This window comes from Colletes gigas, unplaced genomic scaffold (assembly GCF_013123115.1).
Source record: "Colletes gigas isolate AHSC1104 unplaced genomic scaffold, ASM1312311v1 Colletes_gigas_Sc00004, whole genome shotgun sequence".
Lineage (NCBI taxonomy): Eukaryota > Metazoa > Arthropoda > Insecta > Hymenoptera > Colletidae > Colletes > Colletes gigas.
In genome coordinates this window covers 10,543,484-10,567,044 of record NW_025106633.1, presented here as the reverse complement: position 1 = coordinate 10,567,044, position 23,561 = coordinate 10,543,484, and the positions used below count along the sequence as shown (strand labels likewise).

The following is a 23,561-nucleotide window of genomic DNA, read 5'->3' as shown; positions in this document are numbered from 1 at the left end:
CGAGTGTCTCACAATTATCCACAGGCCCAAAGTAAACAATTTTCGTGTGTGTGTGTGTGTGTGTGTGTGTGCGCGCGCGCGCGCGAGAGGCGAGGCTCTCGTTGCTTGTACAAAGTCCGTGTAAAAATACAGCAGCCCTATCTTGTATAGGATATACATACATATGTAAGTACGCGATAAATGAACAGTCTCGCCTCGGGCGTGTTGAACGATGAAAAATCGGACGGGAACGTTCGACCGTTCTTGATGTTCTTTGTTCCGCGGATCGGATTTTTCTTTGTAGTCGAGATAATAATTCTCGACCGATCATACCTATTGTTTTCTTCATTTTGTTCTTCTCTTGGTCATTTCGATCAAACGAACAAAGAAGGGGGGGGGGGGGAGGGGTGTTGGAGTAGGAAGCCAATGGACACCCGAGCGTTAGGAATCACTACAAGTACGAATGTTAGTTTTCTCAGTGATCGGCTAGTCGCCGTAATTGCTTACGAACTAAAACGTTCATCGTCGTTAATCGTGTAACGATGAGAAACGGGTAAATTAGTACTGTTTACCGTTTAAACGGCATGCGCGCTCGAAAACGATAACACTGTAAAAACAGAGTCGCAAAAAGTATTCCTGAGATCGTGAAAAAAAAAATTATTTTATCGTTCCCCCTCGAATTTTCTTGGATAGATCGTTAATTTTAAATTGGATATGCTGTAACTTTAATACTACTATTTTTTATATCTAACGCTATATGGAACCTGTGTGTCCTGATCTATGGCAAACTAAATTATCTAATGGAAACGTTTCGGGGTATCGAACGAATAACATCGTGGTGTCGATCGGCCGACATCACCACTGGCTCAGAACCGGTAAAGTCTCGGACTCTGAAATTTAACACAGATCGGTCTTAAAAGTAAAATCACATTACCTTATTACGCAACCCATTATACATACATATTCGTCTACGTCGACTCGTTGATCGCATCGCTCGACCAATGCAACTTTCTGCAAAGTTAATCTTGGTTCGACTTTCAGACCCTTTGCTCGATCGGGCGTCGATCAATTATTTTCTTCCATTTGATAGAGTTTCTTTATGGAATTGATTATTTTCGGGCCTGAAAGAACTCGCGAAGAAAAACGAATCGTGGAAATTTGATCGGATCGTGGGCCGAGGCTGCTGCATCGGGCCAACGGTTGCTTTCGTTAAATATCAGTCACGCGCGAATCGAATATCCGATCGAACCTCGATTTGCGCCTGATTCTTGAGCATCTACGTACAGAGAAATTCACCTATCGATAATACAATCGCGTACCCTTACGATTCAAATACACGTACTTACACGCACACGCGTATGCATACACACAAGCAACGGATTATTTTTTCATTTCAATCCTTTTCATTTATTCGTACAGGTTGATTCGGAGATGAGCAAATGGGAGCGCTTCCTTCCTTTCTCTTACGCGTTCATTCTGCCGCAGTATTTATGTTTACGAGTATGTACTTTGAAAGAGAGATTTGCCCACCTCCGTCGTCCCAAGTTGCAACGAGTCTCATCGACGGTGGTCATCAAATCTGCTCATAAATTCTTAAAAATGTATCGTTGGTTTTGTTCGTAGCGTATTTATAAATTTTCGTCGATGAAACCGTTTATCGCGCTCGGTCGTAACACCGACAGGCACCGTACACAGAAGCGTTTTCTTTTTCTTTAAAACATCATTCTTGCAAGTCCATAGCACATTTCGAACATGTTTTCCATCTTATCACGCATAAAATCGTAACCGTTACCCGGAACGGGATCTTTGACGAACGTTTTAAAAAGAAGAGCTTCTCGTACGAGTCCAAGGAAAGCTCGAGTATTTTTACACAAAAAATGTAGTTTTAAAAGTAAAAGATAAGCTCTCGTCTGACCCATGAACGAAAGGAACTTGAACTCACTGATCGCAAGAATCACTTACAACGATAAAAGGGGAAATATATTTCATGGACGCAAAATCATTTTAATAGAGTAAGCGTATCGATTAATAGCACCGCGCAGTCGGTACAACTAATTAAGTTTCGATAATTCTGTCTATCTAACGATCTATAATCCGACGGGGGAACTAAAATTCACGGAAACCTAGTAACGTGTCGCTGATTCTCGTATATTTGTACAGTCTCAAAAATATAAATAGTTCAACGAGTTTTATCATCATCATCATCATCATCATCATCCTCGTAGTCGTCGTCGTCGTCATCGTCGTCATCATCATCATCACTATCAACGCTTACACACTGGAAATACAAATAATCCGGCAAGGTTTACACATTGCGATTAGGAATTGCCGGCAATAGGAACCATGAAAACAGTATGTTAGATAAACAGCAAGCGCAGGCCAAGTATCAAAGTTAAGGCGTTGTTCGATCAACGATCTTCCGAAAATGTGGAAACTAAAAACTGACTTTGAGAACCGAACGCGATCGTTGCGATCGTTGCGATCGTAACAAAGTACTGAAATTCTGCGCGTCTTGTCATGATTACGTCGTCTTTAAGTCGTCTGCGAGCTTCCTGTCGTATCCCTCTCACATCCATCATCGCCAACAAAACAACAAACTTCTCTTCTTCTAACTGTGAGATCCCTTTTCCAAGTTTCGAAGAGCGGTGTACGGTGTACGGTATACTTAATAGGCACGCGATACAGCGATAAGTTTAGGCGTTTGCGTGTCTCGAAAATAGGCCAATGGATCACGTTACAATTCGCCTCTTGCAACGATGGAAAACAAGAAATGCCAAAAGGTTGAGACATTTTTCGAAAAACTGTTACTCGAATTTGCAAGTAATCGTCACGCATTGTGTCCCCTCTTATGGAACGTATCGTATATGTATTTCGAGTCACTCCGTAGAGAAATCGTGATTGGAAATGAATCGAAAAATAGCCTGCAGACGGAAAGTAAAATTTGTGCACGACTTTATTTAGTTTTGTTCGTGGTAGAGGCAAGCGATTCTATGCTGTTGCTTTACCTTTACGTCGTACACGCGCAATCATGAATGCACAATAGTCTTTTAAAAGTTGAATTTGGCCCCTTTTCTTTGGAAGAAGAAAACTTGGGTTGGATCTCGTGGGAAACTATCACTGGTGTGTACAGTACCAGTGCGCATCGTTTTTCCGTGATCGTTACCCGTTTACGTATCCACGTGTGGTACATACCGATGTTTCGATTGGTTTAGGAAGAGACGAACAAGAGCGAGAAGCGTGCGCGATGGCGGTGTGGTTGCTCGTCAAGATATTAGAACCCGTAAGGAACTAAATTCCAGCTCGGTAAAAGATGGAAGCTCGTTTGGGGTTGCGTAAACTTGTTTGTTTAAAAGAGAGAAGAAAGATGGCCAGCAGCCATACCGGGTAAAATAGGATAAAACGGAGGAGTAGGAGGAGGAGGAGTAGGAGGAGGAGGAGGAGGAGGAGGAGGAGGAGCTTGCCTGCCTGCCTGCCTGCCTGCCTGCCTGCCTAGTTTGATTCGTGATCGAGCAGGCGTTGAGCGTCTCTCCGTTGAGAGAATTAGGCGCGATATGGTATAGTTTAGTTAGAGCACAGGATGGCGCGTGAAACATGAAACACTGGTGGTCTATCTCGACTCGGTCGGACGGGATTTCTCGATGCACCGGTGATTTTCGTTTCCGTCGAGGATGGTTGTCGCGCGACAGTCAGATTCGGATATTGTCTCTCACCGTGGTCACGTGTCCGAGAATAGAAATTCGCTCTCGGATAGCAGTACCTCGAGATCGGAAGGAACGGTATGAATGTCAGAATTTACCGGCTCGGTTAAATCACCGGTACCGTTTCCTATTCCTGTAGGCGCTATTTGCCTGGCTCTGCCGATTCTCACCCTGTCCTTCTTCTTGGTCGTCCTGAGCAAAACGCCTGTCCTCGGAAGTTTCGATCTGCCGTTAACGTGATTCGTGTTTGTCGGCTGAGAAGCAGCCGCAGCAGGAAGCTGAGCCACCTTGTCCGACTTTCGCAGCTTGACGCTGAACTTGAACGGCGGTTTGTAAACTACTTGCAACTTTGCTCTCTCTTTTCGCGGTTTGATGCCAGGCAAAGGCTTCGGTTCGACGGGCCTTCTGACAGCGACGAGCTGTCTGCTCGGCGCCGGTAACCTGTTTCCGACCTGGCCGCTCGTCAGGCCCACGGGAGTGGATTTGCTCTTTGGCAGACCGGTCGTCGTCGCGTTCGTTCTTGTCGTTTCCGGTTGACACTGAGACGAGGCCAGCAACCAAGAACGAACTTTGCTCTTAGGGTCGGCGTTCGGCTCGGGTTCTTTTTCAGCCTGAATAGCCGAATAGTCGATCACTTCTTTCTTCTGTTGCTTCTTGAAACGTTTCCTTTTTTCATTGTCAGCGTTACCACCGGCCATCATCACCACGTTGTTGCCGGAATTTTGTTTATCTCGAGACGGGACAGTCTTTTTTCGTTTGTTCTCTTGAATCACGCCGGTAGTTGGCTCGGCCGACCTCTTCCTGGCAAAGTCCTCGCCGGGATTCGCGGACGTCCTCTTTGCCTGCGTCTGCGTACTAGCTTTCTTCTTGTTATTCTTCTTCTTCTTCGACGCGGCGTCCTTAAATTAAATTCAGAGAGATGAGGATTTTAAAGAGGTGGGCTCGAAGGGTTTCGATTCTTCGAGCAGTTTTAGTCTCCTCTCACCTTGGCAGAGTTATCGTTGTTCCCATGAGGATCTTTATGCTTCCGATGTCTCCTCTTTTCCCTGACTTTTCTGCTAAGCGGAAGCTTGGCGCGCACTGCCGGTGGATGCACCGTGACACCCTCCGTCCCTTCTGGCGGCAGACGTACCGTTTCCGTCGTCGAGCTGTGTATTATCGTGACCGACTTGAGCTTCAGATCCGGTTGCTTGCCCAGTACTCTCATGCTCGCCACCTACGGGGGTACCGGCAGAACGCTCGTCAAATATCGATCACACGCTGTTATATACATATACTATTCCTCGAGGTACAAGGATGCACAAAGGACATTAGCGGCACAACGGTCGATCAAAATAACAACGCGCTACGATGGTCGGAGGGGTAGGAACGTGGTAAAAGAACGTGAACGAAACTAGCGTTTATCGGTAATAGCTGCGATAACCCGTGTCGATGCTGCGAATACACGAATCTACTATTTTTTTCTCTCTCCCTGAACTTACTCTTTACACGTTTCCTCGATCGTTTCTAGCGTAAAAATCGGTTCGATGACAAGATAATCAACTGTACTTGAAAGTATAATAACATGTATAGTATAGAACGAAAATGTTGATAAGAGAAGAAAGGACGCGATACGTACCAATAACGAGACCGCTGCTAAAACGATCAGAGCAGCCGCGTACCAATGGTCGATTATCCAACGACGAAAAATGGCAAGACTCTCGTCGGATAGCAAAAATTTGGTCAAATTCAATAGCGGGCCGCTTGGATCCACCTGCGGGCGGGCGCGTCGCCGATTAAAAAGAAAGAAACACACGATCGGACCATATCCCGTCAAAGATATAATTCTCGTACCTCTCGACACTTTTGTAAAACGTCGCAGTATCCGTTGTAATCGTTACACGGTGTTCCTGGTTTCGAAAACATGTCTGGAATATCGTAGGGCGGAGAGTTCCAGTCAAAGGAGGACCTGTCGATGAAAGACCGTCGATAAAAATTACCGTGCACGGTGATAATAAGGGAAACGTGGACGGGATCTGAGAACGTACAAGCAAGGCTGATTCTCTCCAGGAAGACGACAGCAGAGTTCGCAGGCTTTGGTCGAAGTATCGTTCGGCCCTGGGCTGCACTGGCACGATTCCAAACCGTACGCAAGGCATATGCTACCGGTACATTCCTGCAATATAAGAAAGAAAGAATAGACTTCGAAAACGTGACACGCACGCACTCACGCACTGACTCGTTGCAGAGCACTCACTCCCATAAAGCAGACGAATTCGCGATTGCAGATCGTCTTGTTGGGCTTGTTGATGGAAGGAGGACAGTAGGGTGACCGGCCGTCGCAGAAGCTCGCGTCACGGCATCCATTGTCGTCTCTGCATTTATCGCCGAATCGTAAATTACACTCGGCGGTGCAACACGGACCCTGTAAAAGATGCGTTTATTCGTCGGGTTAACGATACATCTGTCATTAAATTGTTTCTTTGGAAAATTGGTTTTGCATACTTGACTAGGGCTGCATACGGATCCCGGCGTAAGTGTACACGGAGTCTCACCCGCCGGTGGATATCGACGTTGCGGAAAACAACACGAGTCCCTGCAATCTTCTTCCCATCCGCAGTCGCATTCTTCGTCCTCCTCGACTACGCCGTTCCCACACAACGACACTTGCGGCTCTGTCGACACACGCGATCGTAATGCTTTAACGATAGTTTGTTTCAAACTATAATTCGTCAAGTGCTCGAGATAGCAGAGTGTTGAAAAAGGAAACCGATACGGATACGTTCGAGAAAAATAACGATGAAAAGACTAACCGCTGAAGCAGCCCTTTGGCGAACGAGCTTTGCTGTTCAAAACCGGGTTTATGGCAGTCAAGCTGCAGGGGCTGAAACGATTATTGTTACGCTTGTCGCCGCTGGTAGCACGAGCGAACATAATGAAGTTTCCATCCTCTCCGCCGGGCGTGCATTGTTCCGGATCGTGCTGGAACAAAGTAAAGTGCCAGTTTCTGTTACTCGCGTATCGACAGAACGTCGGAACAGAAGAGAACAGGTGTTTGCGTCCAACTCGCGTCTGAAAAAACGCAAACACCTGTCGCGTCGTGCCAGTGTCTCCGTTTCATCGAGGGTAAAAATAGCGTGCGTGCGTGCATGCGTGCATGCGTGCGTGTGTATGCTCGTGCATGGCTGCGTTTGGTATAATTAAAGGCAACCTTACCGGTGAACCAAAGTTATGACCGATCTCGTGGGCCAACGTGACGTGAGAAACTGCAGGCGGTACGTGCTTGCCGTAATTCAGCAGAGTGACTATTCCCGTGTTGAGCGACTTCATACTGCCACGATAGTGCTGTAAAGTTTTAAATCGTACGTTTCAGACGTTTCTCCCGTTCTTAATTCGTCCGATAACGGAGAAGGTTGGAATACTTTGCATATTTTAAGACTCGTTGCCGGTTCGAATACCGATTCTTCTCTTTCTCGGCTGTACGAGAAACGAACCGATCGAATCGTTTATAATCCAGTTAGTATCCGCAAACTGGATCTTAAAGTGGCATAAAAGAAAAAGAAAAAAATAAAAAAATCCACGTACATGGAACAAGGAAGACCATAAAGTTTTAAGGCAATAAACAAACTATATTGGACCTAGGTCTGTACGCGTAAACTGGCATATCCGATCAACGTCGAGTAAGAACCGGTGTTGGATGTCTCCGAGGGTCTCGGATCGGTAAAGGGTTTAGTATTATATTAAAAGTAACTTGCGCCGTTCTTTTCGCAAACACCGCCAGCGTTCTTCAAATCACCGGTCCATGCGAGGCCCAACGTTCCCATCTCAAAGTCCCTGTACGTGAACATGTAAGCCAAGCAGAACGCGTCGTAATCCTCCTCTGGAACCAACAAACCAACGAACCAACGGACGGACGTTTGTAATTGCTCGAGGATCGAATTCTATATAGACTGTTCGCGAAACACAGTCACGAAAGGATTTATTTACCGGAGAAGAGCTCCAGATACTTTTCCACGCCGTAGTTGCCCGGGAATCGATAATTTGGATCTCTGAGCGCGTCCTCGCTGTGAACTTTGACGCGTTTTATCATGAAACTGATGTTGTCCGGTCTTCCATCTTGATTGAAATCTAGTAACAAAAACGACTCGACGTTTCTAATCCGAATAACCCAAAACACGATCAAATACACGATTAAATATTTCCAACGTATTAGTAAAGTCGACGAAGGAATTATTGTCCAACGCGACAAAACCGTACCGGTGTGCTTGTAAATGGAGTTGACCCTCTGCACGTGTCTCGTCATCACCTCGATGCAAGCCTCCTCCGTGCCGTATCGTGCGAAAAACTGATGATCCGCTTGCAAGTAGAGCATGCAGGTAGTTTTCCGCGGATCCACGGTGGCACGTTTGTGCAAATGTCTCGCGATGCGATCTCCGTTGCTCGTTCTGGAACGAAGCGGCGGTAGTTGCAAATTTCTTACGCCCTCTCCACCCTTTGGAATAAAAAGCTTATTCCGCTACGGCTACGGCTACGGCTACTACTACTACTACTACTACTGCTACTACTACACGCCCGAGGAACTTTCGTTTCGCGATTTTTCGGATTCCGTGAAACGAAACGCCTCGCGCTCGCTACCGTCTGAGCGATTTTCCTGATTTTGCTCCTTTCGTACAAACTCACGTTTCCGTACGTGCCGCGGCGTTATCCTTCTTCAAAGTTAAAACTCGTGCACTGTTTTCCCTCGAGTAGAGAGCAACGTTTTCGCCGAGCAGCGGTTCGTAAAACGTCCGGGAATCGTTCTCCTGGCTCTTTTCTCTGAAAACATCAAGTATTTCACGGCCAATAGGCGATTTACGCTCGCCTCGAAATACCGAGCAAATAATTATTTCAAATCCGAATCGATCGGATCGATCGGGTCGATCGGGTCGATCTTTTTTTTTATTAAATTTGTTGGATCGTTGGTAACTCGATTTACTCACCTGAGTAGAGATCCGGCAACGGTTTCGCGATGCAACCGATGACTGGCGCAAGGCAAGGAACGCTGCGGCGTCAACACGTCCGATGCGCGATAAGCTATGCTGTGGTACGGCGGTGACGTATCCTCGCCTGTGTTCAAGTATCTACTCGTAGGTTCGATGTAATACTCCTCGAATGCTGTGACGACGGTGCCGTCGAAGAGACCGTCCTCCGTCACGATGCCCTGCACCAGGGTGTTCTCGTCTTCTGCGAATCCCAACAAACAACAAATTTACCCTTTACCAATCTTTACGTTATACATACATACGCGTACTAGCTTCGAGTGCCTCGGGGAACAAGGTTCCTATATTTTCCACGCTTCGACAAAGAGAGCGTACGGTATTATAGAAACGATTAGTTTCTATCGGTTGGTCGTTCTTGTAACGTTAAAAATACATTTTAGTTGTCTGCGTGGCTAGATCAAAACGGTTGCTCGATTCCGAAAATTGTCTCTGTCGGTGAGAAGAGGAGACGCGTAAGAAGAACGAAGGGACGCGCGCACCACGATCAACCAAGGTATTCTCCCATTTCCGTCATAGACGTCCTCGTCTTGCTCGGGAATTACATCGTTTCGACGATTCTGATAATTTCCGGGCCGCGTAGCTACATACTACCAGGCCCTTCGAGGAGCTTAGAAACTGGGTTAGGTCCTGGAGAATCGTGCAAAGCGGCGCGCGCGATTGCGTTGAAACGAAAGTCGAAACGAAAGTCGAAACGGAAGCACGTGCGTTCGTTCGGTGGGCGCGATGCACGCGGTGCACCCGCAGACTCGACATAATTCACCGTAATTGCTCGCTTCTTCCGTTTTTCTTTTACCCGTTGCCGTTTGCGCGCGCTTTCCTCCAAAAGTAATTACCTCGGTGTTCGTTCGTAATTAATCGAACGAGATACACGCCACGGCGGAATGCCTTTCGTTTAACATTTTTCTTTTCCTAAACGATCCATGGCGCGCAAACAACAACCAACCTCGCAACACCGTTTAGCCGAGTAATTGTCGATTACGCGAATAAAAGGCGGAGCTGGGGGCTGGATGGTAAATTCGTTCGAGCGAAACACGCTTCCGATGGAACGAAGAACGAGCGAATTATCGAAAGGCTTTTCCCTGCAATTAAGTGTTTTAAATCCCTCGATGGAAATCGCAGAGAGGGGTAAATTCATCCCTCGTGCTAATCGATACCCTCCGACAAAGGAAACGATCCAACAAAGGGTTCTTCGGCTCAAACGATCTACCCCTTGATGCGGAATTACGGACGGATGAAATTACCATTTAAGCGGGAATTGAAAATTTCGCCACGAATTCGCCGACGATTCGGCAACGAGAGAAAGAGAGCGAGGCGAGGCGAGGCGAGGCACGCACGCGCCGGCCAGTCGTTGTCTCGCGATACGTTCGGACTACATTTCTACCGTACAACTTTTCTAATTAGAAAAAACGTGAAACATCCATGGCGATTCCAATACCAAACTTTGATCGTTTCTTTATTTCGGTATATGTACCGCGTAACCCGTTTAAAAGAAAAATCACGCGCACGAAACAGTTTATGCGACGGCATGGCATCTATGATCGGACTACTCGGTTTACACACGATAGATACCACCCCCGTTTCCATGATAAAAGATGACAGGATAACTACGAGACGATACCCAGACCTAATAGCGGTGCGGCGTACGCGAACGATTCGCCGAGACTAGAAGAAAATCAAACGGTCCCGTCGATTGGTTGGCTCTCGACTTTGAAATTTTCTGCAGCAGCTTGAGCACGAATCGTCGCGACGATTCGAGAATCGGTCTGATCGACGCGTGCTTCGATAAGGTCACCGATGTTCGTGCCTCTCTCGCGGTCCTTGGATACTTTCTATTCGCGTAGCTGCGAACGAGAAATAGCTAGCAAATTCGAGAAGCGGACCGAATTACAATTTATTCCGTGATCGAACCACCTTCCGTTTACTTTTTTTCTCCATCGTTCCAACTCGGAAACGAATACCAAGAGAAACAACTCGACTCTAGTTTGTTTCGTCGTGGAAAGCACGAGAATACGAACAAAACTCGTCGATATTGCGGTATGGCGGTATGGCGGTATGGCGATATGGCGATATGGCGGATAATCGACGAGAGAACGGAGACAGTGCGCAGGATGCGCAGTCGTGGACGAGGAAAGCGAGAAACTAACCGTTTCAAGGATAACCACTCGAATCGGACATCCTTAGAGAAAACATTCCTTTTCGTCACGATATCTCGCTGAATGGATGAATGGATGGATGGACGGACGGACGTTTAGAATTTCTGCTTGTTTTCGTTAGCGGCTGAATCACCATCAAGCTCTAGCAACGTAATTGGCGGAAATCGATCCTTTTAATTCGGTTCGACTCGGAAAGAGAACCCGAGCGAGCAAAAAGAGAAACGGGAACAATGAACGAGGAAAAGGAGAGCTTTGCCTTAGCTCGCTATTCGATATTATATTTTGCGAGAGAAACGGGCGGGGCTTTCGAGAATCGTTTCTCGTTTTCTTTTGTCGGAAATTCGGCTCCTGCAAGCTCGGTGTCGGGAGCTGACCAATTTCCATCTGCTCGGTTTATACTACCAATCAAAGATGAGACACCTTTAATCCGAACATGTATTTTTCCTGCTGCGAGCGATTAATCTTCAGACTCTCCGAAGAATAATCCATAATCATCTTCTTTCTTGTCCGATTAAAAACCTAAGAAATATTCCATTTTTATGGGTAAATAATTAAATATCGGGCCGGAGAATCCTGGTTTAATTTCATTTGATTCGGTGTGATCGACGAAGAGCGAGTCCGCGACGAGTCGTCGACGGTAGAAAATTAATCGAAGAAAGGAAGAAAAGAATAATTCGGAGAGTACGGAACAAGTAAGTATACAAGAGAGACAGCACGGAGAAAAAAGTCCAAGAAAAGAAACGAGCAACGCGATAAAAGTTAGCGCGAGGAGAGCAAGAGCTTTCGACAACCGACCGGCCGTTTTACGGAGAAAAGCTCTGACGCTCGTTAGTGGAAAAATCCAATTTAATCGGTGAACGGTTAGCGGGCCGGACCATTCGCTCGCACGCGAAATCGACAAATCGGCAAATCGCGAGACTTTGACAATATGCGAGAATACCTCCAACAAACTTCTTTTCCATCGATTAATAATCCAATTACACCCAATCGGCGGCACATTGATTCGAATCATCGTTACGCACAATTTTCACGCGTTCATCGACTACGTTTCAAAACGGTCCCTGCTCTCGTTCGCGATTCTTTTTAATTACAGGCAACCCCCTCGACGTTAATTAATTCTATCGCTCGACGAATGTATCGTCGAAACGCGTCGCGTTTTAACGAGTAACGTTGCTTCTCTTTTTGCCTGCCTGCCTGCCTGCCTGCCTACCTGCCTGTTCCTTGGACACCCGATTCTCGTGTCGTGCAATTAACGGGACATGGAAAGTAATCGACGCACGAGTTTAGTTTGCGCGCGATTTCTGCCGGATATTTTTCTCTCATCTTGCCAAGGAAACGCGAAGAGGATTGGAACCGTAACTGTAGCGATCTTGGTGCTTGATTCTCGGCGCTACGCGGTCGCTGCATCGCTCGATTATCATAGCCGAAATCATCAACGAGTAATCGAAGAGAAAGCAAGTTTACGAATAGTGCTCGGGACCAAAAGGATTCGTTTGTTCGGTGAGAAACGAGACATTAAGAATACGATTCAACAAGTTACGCGTAAACTGCTGATACTTTGTTGTACGAGTGCGGTGTCGCATGGCGTCGCGTAGCGTCGCGTAGCGTCGCGATTATTAAGGCAATAACGGCGTTTCCAGGCACTCTGAGAGAAACGTCGATCGTGACGTTGACGTCGAGACGTCGCGACGCGTCGCGGTGCTCGCTATCGAGTTTCGAGCGCCGGTGAGGTTGCGGTTAGACCAGTTCCAACTGATTCGGTACACGAAATTCTATTGCGGACTTATCGTATCTGCTTACTCGAGGGTTCCTGGTGCGACAGTAACGTTCCCGTAGAACCAGATAGCTTGGTATTGGTCGCGGCATAGTAACGTCGTTCACTGGCGAGCCAACGAAATTTCCCGATCCCCTAACGTATCGTTACACTCTTTTCCGCATCGATTATTCCCAATAATACTAACCTATGCTTCGTTCCAAGGATCGTAGAAAAGAAACGCGAGCGTTAGTCGATGCTGTTGCTTCTCGGTCCGAGAAAACATCTCGACGATCGAAAAACAAGCATCGACCGACTGGCTGGGTAAAGAGTCTCGGTTGCGCGTATAGCTACATACATACATATGTATATCAGACGCGTCGATCGTTCGAGATACCTTGGTCGAGACCTTTTGCTCGTACACATTCGATGAGGTGTTTGGCGCGCTTCCAAACGATCGCGTCTGCAAAGATGAGATTCCTGGGTTAGGTTGGATTCGCGACGTCGCCGAACGCGCCAACGACACGAATAACGGTATACGCATCCTTCCGTCGAGGCACTCTCGTCTATTTGTCGTTCCTTTCGGATCCCATTTACTTTCAGTGGCCAGTCGCCGCGCGATCTATGAAAATACTTTGCCTTGCGTCGCGTCACGTCACGTCGCGTCGTTTCGAACGGCCGCCAGAACCTTATCCGGATCGAAATTCTCGACAACGGACGATCGCGCGAGCGCTCCTTGAGACGAAACTCGAAAATTCACTCTGGCTAGATCGCTGTTGGAAAATGCGGCCGTTCGAAACCAGGATCCTTTCAAAGGAATATCGACGCGGCCGTGTGTTTGTGCGCGGCTTTGCGGTCAACGTGCTTTGCGATCTATCGCGCGTTCCTTTATACGATATGTACATACATATGTATATTAAAAGCAAAGGGTCCATTTTTAAATTTCATCCCTCCATTTTCGCTTCTAAAGATATAAGAACAAAATCCTTGTTTTTCAACGCTGAAACGCATTTCTTATCGACAGAAAATAATCGATTCGAAATGATATTTACAAAGATGCGAGCAACGAGTTTTCTCCAAGACCGAGTCGATTAATTTCTATAGGCGAATGGTTCTCGTGTTAGGGCGGAACACGCGTACACGAAAAATGAAACAACTCACCCAACACGGTGCCCGCGTAAGTGTGCGACGCGTCGAAGAAGATCGGTCCATCGGTGTTCTCGAACGTCGCGTCTTTGCTAAACAATCCCATGTCTCGAATCAGACGTAACGTCCACTGTCTGAAACAACAATACAGCTTGTCAAAAAAGACCGCGATTTTGCGTTGCCATGAGCGCAAACGTCGATAATTGGACGATAGAACAGAGGAAGAGGGTAAATAGTAGTAAAAGTAGATGAGATGTACGATCAGACCTTACAATCTGACTGTCAGACCGATCTTCTCATGGATGGCGATCGGTTGACAAACTATTCGCTCAATTAGTATTGATGTCAATTGACTATGGGAGGGATTGAAAAAGGGAAACCGCCACTCCACTTACACTTGACGTCCTCCTATCGCGAAAGATAAGTTTCGTTTTTCTGTTCGGTCTTTATCAGAAAATTTCACCGTTTCTGCAAATGCCGTATTTGATCCTGTCCGATCGGAATGGAATCAACGTTTTATGCACGAACGTGATCGCGACCGCTGTTATCGGTTTCTCGACAAATTCGCGAGAAAAGGATAATAAATCGCAAAAGAAGCATCATCGATAGTGTAGGGGTTAATGGATGGAAAAATGAAGAAATGAAGAAATGAAGAAATGATGCGTTAAAAGGAAGGCGGTGTTGTTGATGATTCAGCGATTTCTCGGCGATCACGCGGACGAACGATAAGTTCTCGTGGCGATTAGATGTTTTCTCGAAAGTCAGCACAGCGTGACGTAGAGTCGAAGGCTTCGTTAAGTCGAAGGACGAAACCAAGCAAACGACAACGTTAGCGGCGGATCAACGTCGTTCGAACGTCGGCAATTAAATTTAGAAACGTGAAAGGATTCGAACGTCCGCGTCCGTGTTCGCGTTTGCGTTTGCGTCCGCGGTCCACGGTCCGTGGCGTGACATTGAAACGCGGATCGGCCGAGCCGAGCACCGTATAATCCCGGATTCGAGAGTAAATGGATTAGGTTTAATTAAATTCGCGGTAGCCAGATTACGAGGATTATTCGAACCGTGAACAAAATATTCTAGCTTCGTCGAGCCGTGCGACGAATCTCTAGGCTGTCCGTGTTCGAGGAACGAACAACCGGATAAATTTTCGTTCGAATCGTCGAAAGAGTAAAATCGATAATTAGGTGGGAAATTGTCGACCAACGTTGTACGGGGAATGAAAGCGATCGGCTCTCAGCGAAACGGCCGCCTTCGTCGTCGTCGTCATCTCTGGATCCTTTGTTTCGCGGAAAGAATCGAATACGACGCATTACCGCGAAGAAACGAGAAGCGAACAACGGGGCCGAGATCGCGCAAACCATCGACGGAAAAATGGCAATTAGTCGCTTCTACCTTGTACCGCTCTCTCGATAGACCGTGGTTTTACGAGACAATTACGGTGTGGTGGGCCTAGTTTTCTCATTGCTTCGCGAAAACGATCGTTCCTTCTTTCTTAAAATTAGTCCGGTTAAAACTAGCAAGACGCTATTTCAGAACCGTTGGTTCTACCTGGTTATTCCTGTAACTCTCGACGCGACCCACAGAATGAAAGATCATAACCGATTGCAAGCCAGAGCCGAAAGGCGTCCAACGAAAGCAATATTTCCATAGCTATGCACATCGGGTACTCGAATTACACAAGCTCGACGAAAATCGATTGTTAATAGCGTGGCCTCGCTCGCTGCTATTACGACGCGTTCGGATGCGCTGTAAAAATGGGAAAAAATTCCAAGGGAAAACCAGTTGGGAACGTAGCGAAGAAAACGCGATTATTAACGTACGTAACTAAACGCGCGGACGGTCGAGAAAAATGATTGCCCGATACGCGCCGCTGGCTGGCCACGTACGGACGATAAACACTATGGAGGAAATATCGAAACAGGACCCTGTTCCTCGAGAAAGGAAGTCCGGTGGTGACCGGAAGCGTGTTATAAAGCGAGGAAACGCACCGATAAATTGTAATTGTTCCTACGGCACGAGTTACGGGGGGGTTGGATCGGCTCGACGGATTAAAAAGACTGCTAATTTCGAACGAATCGGTTATAAAAGTGGAGAGAAACGCGAGTGAAAAGACAAAGAAGACCGGGCTTTGATTAAACTCGAAAGCGAAGAAAATCCGATGAAAAATTTTCTTCGAGATTGATTTTACTCTTCGAGTTTTCGGCGTTGTCTACCTTGACGCGAAATCGATGATCGTTGGCGTACTATGCTTTTCCGTGCAACGGGCAAACCCTTGATAAATATTTATTTTCCAGCTGGTACGGAAAAGACATATCGCACGGAACAATATAAAATAGATGACCAGACGCGGTGGCACTTTTCTCTCCGTTGGCCATTATGTTTGCTAGTTGGTGGCGCAGGTGCAGCGGGCTGCAAAACACCGATCGGAAACAGGATCGGAAACAGGAACAGGAACGGGAACGGGAACGGGAAAGGGAAAAAGGGCCAAGCTAGAAAGAGAGAAGAGAGAGGAGAGGAGAAACGGTCGAGGATGGAGAAGCAAAGAGCGAGCGTCGTATCGGTGCGGGGCGGCGACCGGCGACCGGCAACCGGCGACCGGCGACCAGCGACCGGCGACCGACGACCGGCGACCGACGACCGGCGACCGAGTGCTGCTTTACATTTTATTGGTTGCCGTGAATTCGACCGATTTCCATAAAGAGAGGAACGTGAGCGGTAACGCTCTCGGCGCGGCAAAGACGGAGTCGAGGATCGAAGAGGTTGAGGAATGGAGGAATTCGCGGTAGCGAAGGAAGGCGAGTAAATTGTCGCGGCGTTAGGCGGCTGCGCGGAGCCCAGGCCCAGGGTTTCCCCGTACGCGACGACGAATTTCCGGCACGCGGATTATAGGAAATTGAAACGCGACGTATCGTACCGTCGATCGACGCGTCCGAATACACACAGGCGTTCGTTCCTCTGTTCCACCGCCTATTGCAATTCCCTTTTTTTTCGGCTCGTTAAACGACCCCGGCATGGCATATTCGGTCCAGTAGTCGGTTACAATGTCTAACGTTTAATAATTGGTTCTAAACTATCCAAGAACAGACGATCGCGTCTAAAATGTTTGACGGTTCGATGAAAAATAAAATGGATAATTAGAGGATATATCCCGGTACGCTGGCTATTCTCTTGGAAAAGGAAAGGAAAGGAAAGGAAAGGAAAGGAAAGACAGCGAATAACGCGTTTCGCGGTGGCGCGCGGATGGCATGGCGCGGCGTTGTGCCGAAAATTGATATTGTCTGTAATTCCGCGCAATGAATTTCATTTAAGGGTAAATTCCGAGGGGCAAATATAAGGTAATTTTGTGGAAACAGAGAGAATCGTATTATCTCGGCGGTATATCGGTTTCAAATGTCAGGAAAGCTTTGTTTCCCAGCTTGATATAGCGCCAAGTATCCTGTGTAACTCCGTTAATCTACTCGTGCATTCACGCCCTTTTGCGCCTGCAACAGACACGTACACACACATGGTGCGGGTTCTACACGAACTTGACCTTAATTGGATCTAGGCCTATTGACCTAACCGGACAATGCTACCGATACGATTACGGCAACTCCGATACACCGCCGTAATCGACAACCTAGCAAACATCCAACACCATGGATTCGGTATTTCTAACGCGCGACCAATCCTCGTCCCGTTTCTTTTCTCTTTTCCCAATTCGCCTGCTCGACGAAACGATAAAGAGATTTTCCGTAAAACGAAGGAGGCGCGAAAATCGAGAAACTCGACGCGTCTCACGACCCAAGAGCATTTATCGGGGCTATCCGTAATAGGAATGGTAACCATTCGTAAATACCGACGGCCCGCCCCGTCTATCTCTAGATTCAGGATACCATGTAAGTACCGGGTTTCTTGTGCAATTAAATATGAACAGGAACGAGTATACCGAAAGAAAGAGAGTCCTCGATGAGTAGTTTGCTCGAGGATTCGTTAAACGATCGTTTATTGGCCGATTTGGTTCGTCGTGCAATTTCCCCGAGGAAAAGAAAAACTTTTACTAGGGAGTACTCACTTGTCGAGCGTTTTCAGGTGCAGCAGCAGAGGTTGATCGTCGACGACGTTGCTGAGATCGCGACGCATCCGGTTACGATGTTGTCTCAAGGCCGCGGTATCGTAAGAGGCCATCTCGTAATACCCGATGTACGAGCCGTGAGTGATACCTGAAACATCGTTCCAGTACGATCTATATGTGTAACACGTATCGTTTCGTTAACGAACAAACGCTGAAAAGATCCAAGGACCTTAGCGTCCAGCGTATTACTTATCAGCTGCCCCCGGCAGAGCGAGCAAAACCCGCATCGAATGGCCCGTGCCGCGATCTAATTATTTCACCAAGATCCGCGCTGATTTCTCGATTTACAGCATGTATCGGAACGAGACAAGGAGATCGCTACCGCTTTTTCTCTATGTATAGTAGCCAGACTTAACCCCGCTGCCATCGAGCAGGCAACGAGAGTCCAACGATCGCAAAGTAACAACAAGTAGATTGTAATTTTCCTTTACGAAGGCCGATCGTAAGAATAATTTTTTGTTGCAAGGACTAATTAGAAAGTTAAATCGTCTCGTGATCGTCGTTGGACGTCAACGAGCAAATAAAGAAAGGGAGCGTGTGTCTATCGTCGCGTACTTGTAATTAAAGTATATCGGGATTCGATAAGTTTTCGGATAAGTCTCGGATCGAGAATATGCACCCGTAGGAGAATAAAAACGCGGCACCTCGTGGCACCTCGTGGCATATCGTGGCATATCGTGGCATATCGTGGGGGTTGGTTACGCAACACCGTCCAATAATCTGATTACCTCGAGTCGTTATCGATGCGTTGTCCCGCGGCAAGGTTGCATCGCGAGCATGCGACCGCATCCCCACGACCGGGCACTTTGTATCGAGAATCGGTATCGTGGTTGCCCGATATGCAACGACGTGACGGTTACGGTGTCCTTAGTTGGATGTTAGGTAGCCCGCGGCGCGTAACGTTATCGAGCTATTCGGCTGCGATTTGTTCCGAAAGAAAACCTCTCCGCTCTCAAAGTATGTTAATTATTGACCGAGCGATCGAAATCGGCAGTAGTTTCTATGAAATCGAGGCTGACTGACCTGTGTGCGGTGGCAGGGAATTAAGAGGCGAAGCATCGACAACGGTGAAAAGGCAACCGAGCACCAGGAACAAAATCAGGGCTCTTCCGAACGGATAATCTCCCTTGGACGTCGAGGGGTACATTGCACCCCTCTGGGCCTCACTGTGCCCTTTGCTAGCCCCCTCCGCCTCCTCCTCCTCCTCCTCTTCGTCGTCTGCCCCTTCTCCGTCGATGGCCAGGGCCGTGGCAAGCATCGGCTCGACGTTCTCCGGCCCAGCAACAACTAATACCGCTATCTGCCTTTCCTCGAACAGCCGACCACCGCGCTCTCAGAGTCACCCGTCAGATTCATCACTGTTTCTCGCTTCTACGCTTTTTTCTTCCCTTCCCCCCTACCCCCTCCCTCTCTCTCTCTCTCTCTCTCTCTCTCTCTCTCTCTCTCTCTCTCTCCTCTTTACGCCTGCCCTCTTATCCTCCTCCAACGAGACGCGATATTCCGCTACCTTCTCTTTCTCTTTTTCTTCTCGATAATATGCTCAACCTTTCGATCCTACCTCGCTTTCGCTATATTTTTTTCCCTTTTTCTCTTTTTTTCTTTTTTTCTTCCTCCGGTCCTATCCGCTTCTTTCTTCTCCTCCGCCGCCGATCGATTTTCTACCTCCTGAAACTAATAACAGACAATTAACGGGGAAAATTTCGCCTTTTCCGTTGGACGCGCGTTGCTCCGATCTTTTTACTTTGCCAGAGTTCAGTTACGATTACCGTCGCCTAGCGTCGGTCATTTTGCGCGAAATGTTTCCGGTTGGAAAAACTAGGGAAAAACTGTACGTATATCCAGGTTGTCCAACGTCTAACCAAAACTAACAGTTCTCAACTATCCACCTTCTCGTAGTGTTCTTTGCTTCGTTCTATCGTTAGAATGCAACGACGGTACGTACCTACTTACACGTTGGAATAATACGCGTGCTGGGGAATCGAATGCTTTCTTCGAACAAACTACGAAGCTTCGCGCGTTAAATATTTATTTTTCGATAAACGTATCTGGTTGCGTGAAAAATATCGTCTGGTACAGTATTTCGAAAAAGAACGTCCTTTCCAACTGCTTAATTACGAATAAACATCGATAAACGATCCACGAATCAACGACACGAACGTGTTTTAAATGATTTAATTTTGGAAAATCGGTTGTACGCCGCGATGAGTTAAACGCGATTCTCGAGGTACGTTTAGGTCGAAAAGTAGTAATCGAAAACGCAACGGGATCTGCATAAAAACTAGATCACCGTTTAATTCGCGAATCTGTTTTCAGTTTCTTCGCGTATCGCTGCTGATCGTTGAAACTCAGCCTACCGTGCGATCGCTCCGCGTAATATTTACAAAGATTCGCTTTTTATTCGGTATAATTCTACGCGCGGCAACTGTATCTAACGTCTGTCTACTTGGCGTTTGCAATTTTCTGGCGGGAAAACGCATCGAGCTCGTTGGACGAAAAAGTTTTAAGTCTCGGAACCAACGACGTTTTCAGCGGCATTTTCTAAAATTGTCTTGCGCGAGGCGACGCGACGCGACGCGAGGCGAGGCGACGATCTAGGAATTATAATCGGCCCGCGTACATACGAATCCGGCTTTCTGTCCTCTTGCTCCGTTCTCTGTACAGTGTTTGGCGATACCAAGCCTCCGTGGCCTCCGCGCTTTGCTCGATCAAATATTTAATACGCGACGCACGTTCGTAACGGCCAGTATTAATTGGCGTTAAGATGCGCTCCGATTTGACGGAGGGAGACGAACTCGGAGAGCTCCAGCACCACGAAACAAGAGAAAACCACAGAAAGCACGGAAAACGCGATGGCTGGAGCAACGTCGGCGTAGATAGATAATCGCGAGTTGAGCTCGTCTTTTCCATCGAGCGCGCCTCGTTGAACCGTTACCCCTTAACGCACCAGCGAAACACGTTTTGCGTAATGTCCTCCGAGTTCATCGGACACTAGCCGACGCGACGCGACAGCCACACTCGCGATCACGCCGGCCTCAACTTCCAATCCGATCAATTATCCGATTACTATAATAAATGCGAAAAAAACGATGGCTAACGCCAAATTAACCAGTCACGCTGCCAGGCTTGATCAAAACCTTCAACACGCGTATCAATTAATCCTTCGTCCGTCGTTTACAACCAGACACAATAAACGTTGCATTGAAATTTTAGTATTCGGTTCTTAACATCCCTACTTATTAATCGGTATCGGTGGTAAAATTTTCATATTTTACGTCGGCATTGCTATTCCAATCGTTGCATCGACCTAATATTTTTAACCAATCCGACCAAAGATACGATATCAACGAGACGTTACAACGATATTCCGTAAGCGAATCTTACCATGGTAATCACCGTCGATCGGAGAATAATACAGACTTTCGAGCCTGAAAGCAACTTTTCCATTTATTTTATTCAAACTTTCACGCGGACAAGCATCCTTATGCAACGTTCGTTGTACGCGGCAACTCGATATCCGGTATCGGCGTTTAACGTTCGCTTTTTCCCGTTAAACGACAATTAAACTCTCGCTCCAACTTGTACAATTTCCAGCAACAGATAACCACCGCGATCCGTTTCACTCTGACCCTCTTCTCGCCTCTTTCTCAAATTTCTTTTGCTCGACGAACCTTTTACCAGCGAACATGTATCGAAAAGACCTAACAACTAACAACGCAAGTATAATCGCGCGTGTTCTCTCGAAAAGTCAACGTCCGGGGAAGCCAGTTTGGTCGTTGGTCCCGTTGCCGCACGGGCGTGTTTTACGCGACGCGACGTTTAAATCTCCCATCGCGCGCATCCAGTCCTACGCGACGCTACGCGCACCGGTATACATATGTTCAGTCACCCAAATATCCAAGTAGACGCTCGTATGTATCTACCAAACAATATTTCGAGCAGTTTGACGCGTCGCGAGATGCAGGATGTTTCCAATACCAAGGATGCCTTTAAACACCGCCAACACGACACATTTTTTATGTTCAATTTACACCGACGAGTCGCAGAAAACAAAAGGACCCATGTGCGCGGAATGCTTGTCCCTTGGTTCGGTGCGCCAAACACGCCAGGTTAACCTCTGCGTAGGTACATGCTCGTTGGAAATTCGGCCAAACTTTATTCAATTCAACGACTCTCGATCCGTATATGTATATAAAACGGTCATTTCTCTCTCGATTACGGAACGACTTTATCTCGTATCCACTCCATACCAAATATGTACGCAACGCGAAAACGCCTATGTATTTGTTCGCGTTTAAACGTTACGATAGAATAGCGCGCAAGTTCCCTTTATGTTGTTTCCGAGAGCGAGCAGAAGAAAGGCGTAGGCGTCCGGTAAATCGACCCTTTTTTTCAACCGTTTCGAGCGTGTTGAGCGACTCGCTGAATGATGCATCGGTGAAAACGCACCCTAAGGTGACTCGACGATTGCCCGGAGAGAGAGAGAGAGAGAGAGAGAGAGAGAGAGAGAGGAGAGAGGAGAGAGAGAGAAATCTGGCATCGTTCTCGGACGACTTACCATTCCCTTGGACAGGTATACAGTACATACGTGCGGGAGAATGTATATGTATATGTATATTATAGAATAGGGACGTAGGAGGAACGCGCACGAGAGAAAAAAAGACAGGCGAGTAAGTTGGTGTTTGGTCGCGCAAACATTGACGACTAGAAACGAGACGTAGGAAATAGAAGAGAAATTTCCAGGTAGAATATTGCGCGTGCTCGCTGGCTCTGGCATACTATCCGACACCTACCTATAGTACCTATGCACAGCGGCTCGATCCTGCCACGGGCTGGCGTCCTTTCCGCCGGGATTCTCGTCCTTCCGACCGGTTCTCGGTCGATTACTCATTCGTGCGGTCGTTGTACCGCATTTCTGTCGCACCGCACAAACTATTCACAATATCGCACACGCGTGTCGCGCACCGTCTTCCCTCTAAAAGGGTTGAACAAAGAAGTAATTGATAGCAGAGGGACGGACGGGCCGAGACGGAGAGCGAAAAAGAGACCACACGCGATACGCAACTATGAAAAACCGACGCGACAGAGACGCGTTCCGCATCGCACTGACGAGAGCACTCGTGCTCGCGCGAACCAACACTCCGAGGACAACGACTTCCCCCACTACTCTCCCCTTCGACCCAGCTGTGCTGCACCTCCGCCCCCTCACTTCCGACGCTTAACGAACTCTCCTTCTTTCTCTCTTCTTATCGACTAGCTAACGCGTTGTTGTTCCTCTCTCGGTGATCTCTTACCCGCCTCTGTACGCGTACCGACCGACGCGGACCGACGCTTTCCAATACTGGCACGATGTATGCTGTATGTACCATCGAGTCCCACCACCGACGCCAACCTCCCACTTTTCACCAGCGTGTGTCCAACTGCCACCTCCGTGCCACCTCCGTGCCACCTCCGTGCAACTTAACCTTAGCCGTCGAGTCGGTCCAAGGGAAGGTGCGTTCCCCAAACGGAACCACGATCCAACACTTTACTATCCTAGTAATCTTCTATCGTTATCGATACATCGGAAATCGAACGTTTACTTTTCTTTCCTTTCCCTCTATAAAACTCTTTTATTTCGACGCGGGCTCAATCTTCGCCACCATTGGACAAGATGGATCGCGAATCAATTATCTCGTACGATTTTCTCTGGAAATTACCAAA

General features: G+C 47.4%; 1 protein-coding gene across 1 annotated transcript; it reads right to left on the bottom strand.

Moving 5' to 3' along the window:
• Window positions 1-42: 42 nt before the first annotated feature.
• On the bottom strand, window positions 43-23,174 carry LOC122405321 (disintegrin and metalloproteinase domain-containing protein 10-like). The gene is made up of 18 exons (XM_043409983.1): window positions 22,652-23,174; window positions 18,885-19,532; window positions 17,802-17,949; window positions 13,763-13,881; window positions 8,636-8,879; window positions 8,337-8,471; window positions 7,914-8,101; window positions 7,644-7,784; window positions 7,412-7,536; window positions 6,873-7,001; window positions 6,470-6,638; window positions 6,162-6,331; window positions 5,914-6,081; window positions 5,705-5,832; window positions 5,511-5,625; window positions 5,296-5,430; window positions 4,663-4,893; window positions 43-4,576 (listed from the first exon to the last, which is right to left on the bottom strand). Exons 2-18 carry the CDS (start codon window positions 19,117-19,119, stop codon window positions 3,695-3,697), a joined length of 3,462 nt encoding a protein of 1,153 aa, XP_043265918.1. The 5' UTR covers window positions 19,120-19,532; window positions 22,652-23,174; the 3' UTR covers window positions 43-3,694.
• Between the last annotated feature and the right edge of the window lie 387 nt (window positions 23,175-23,561).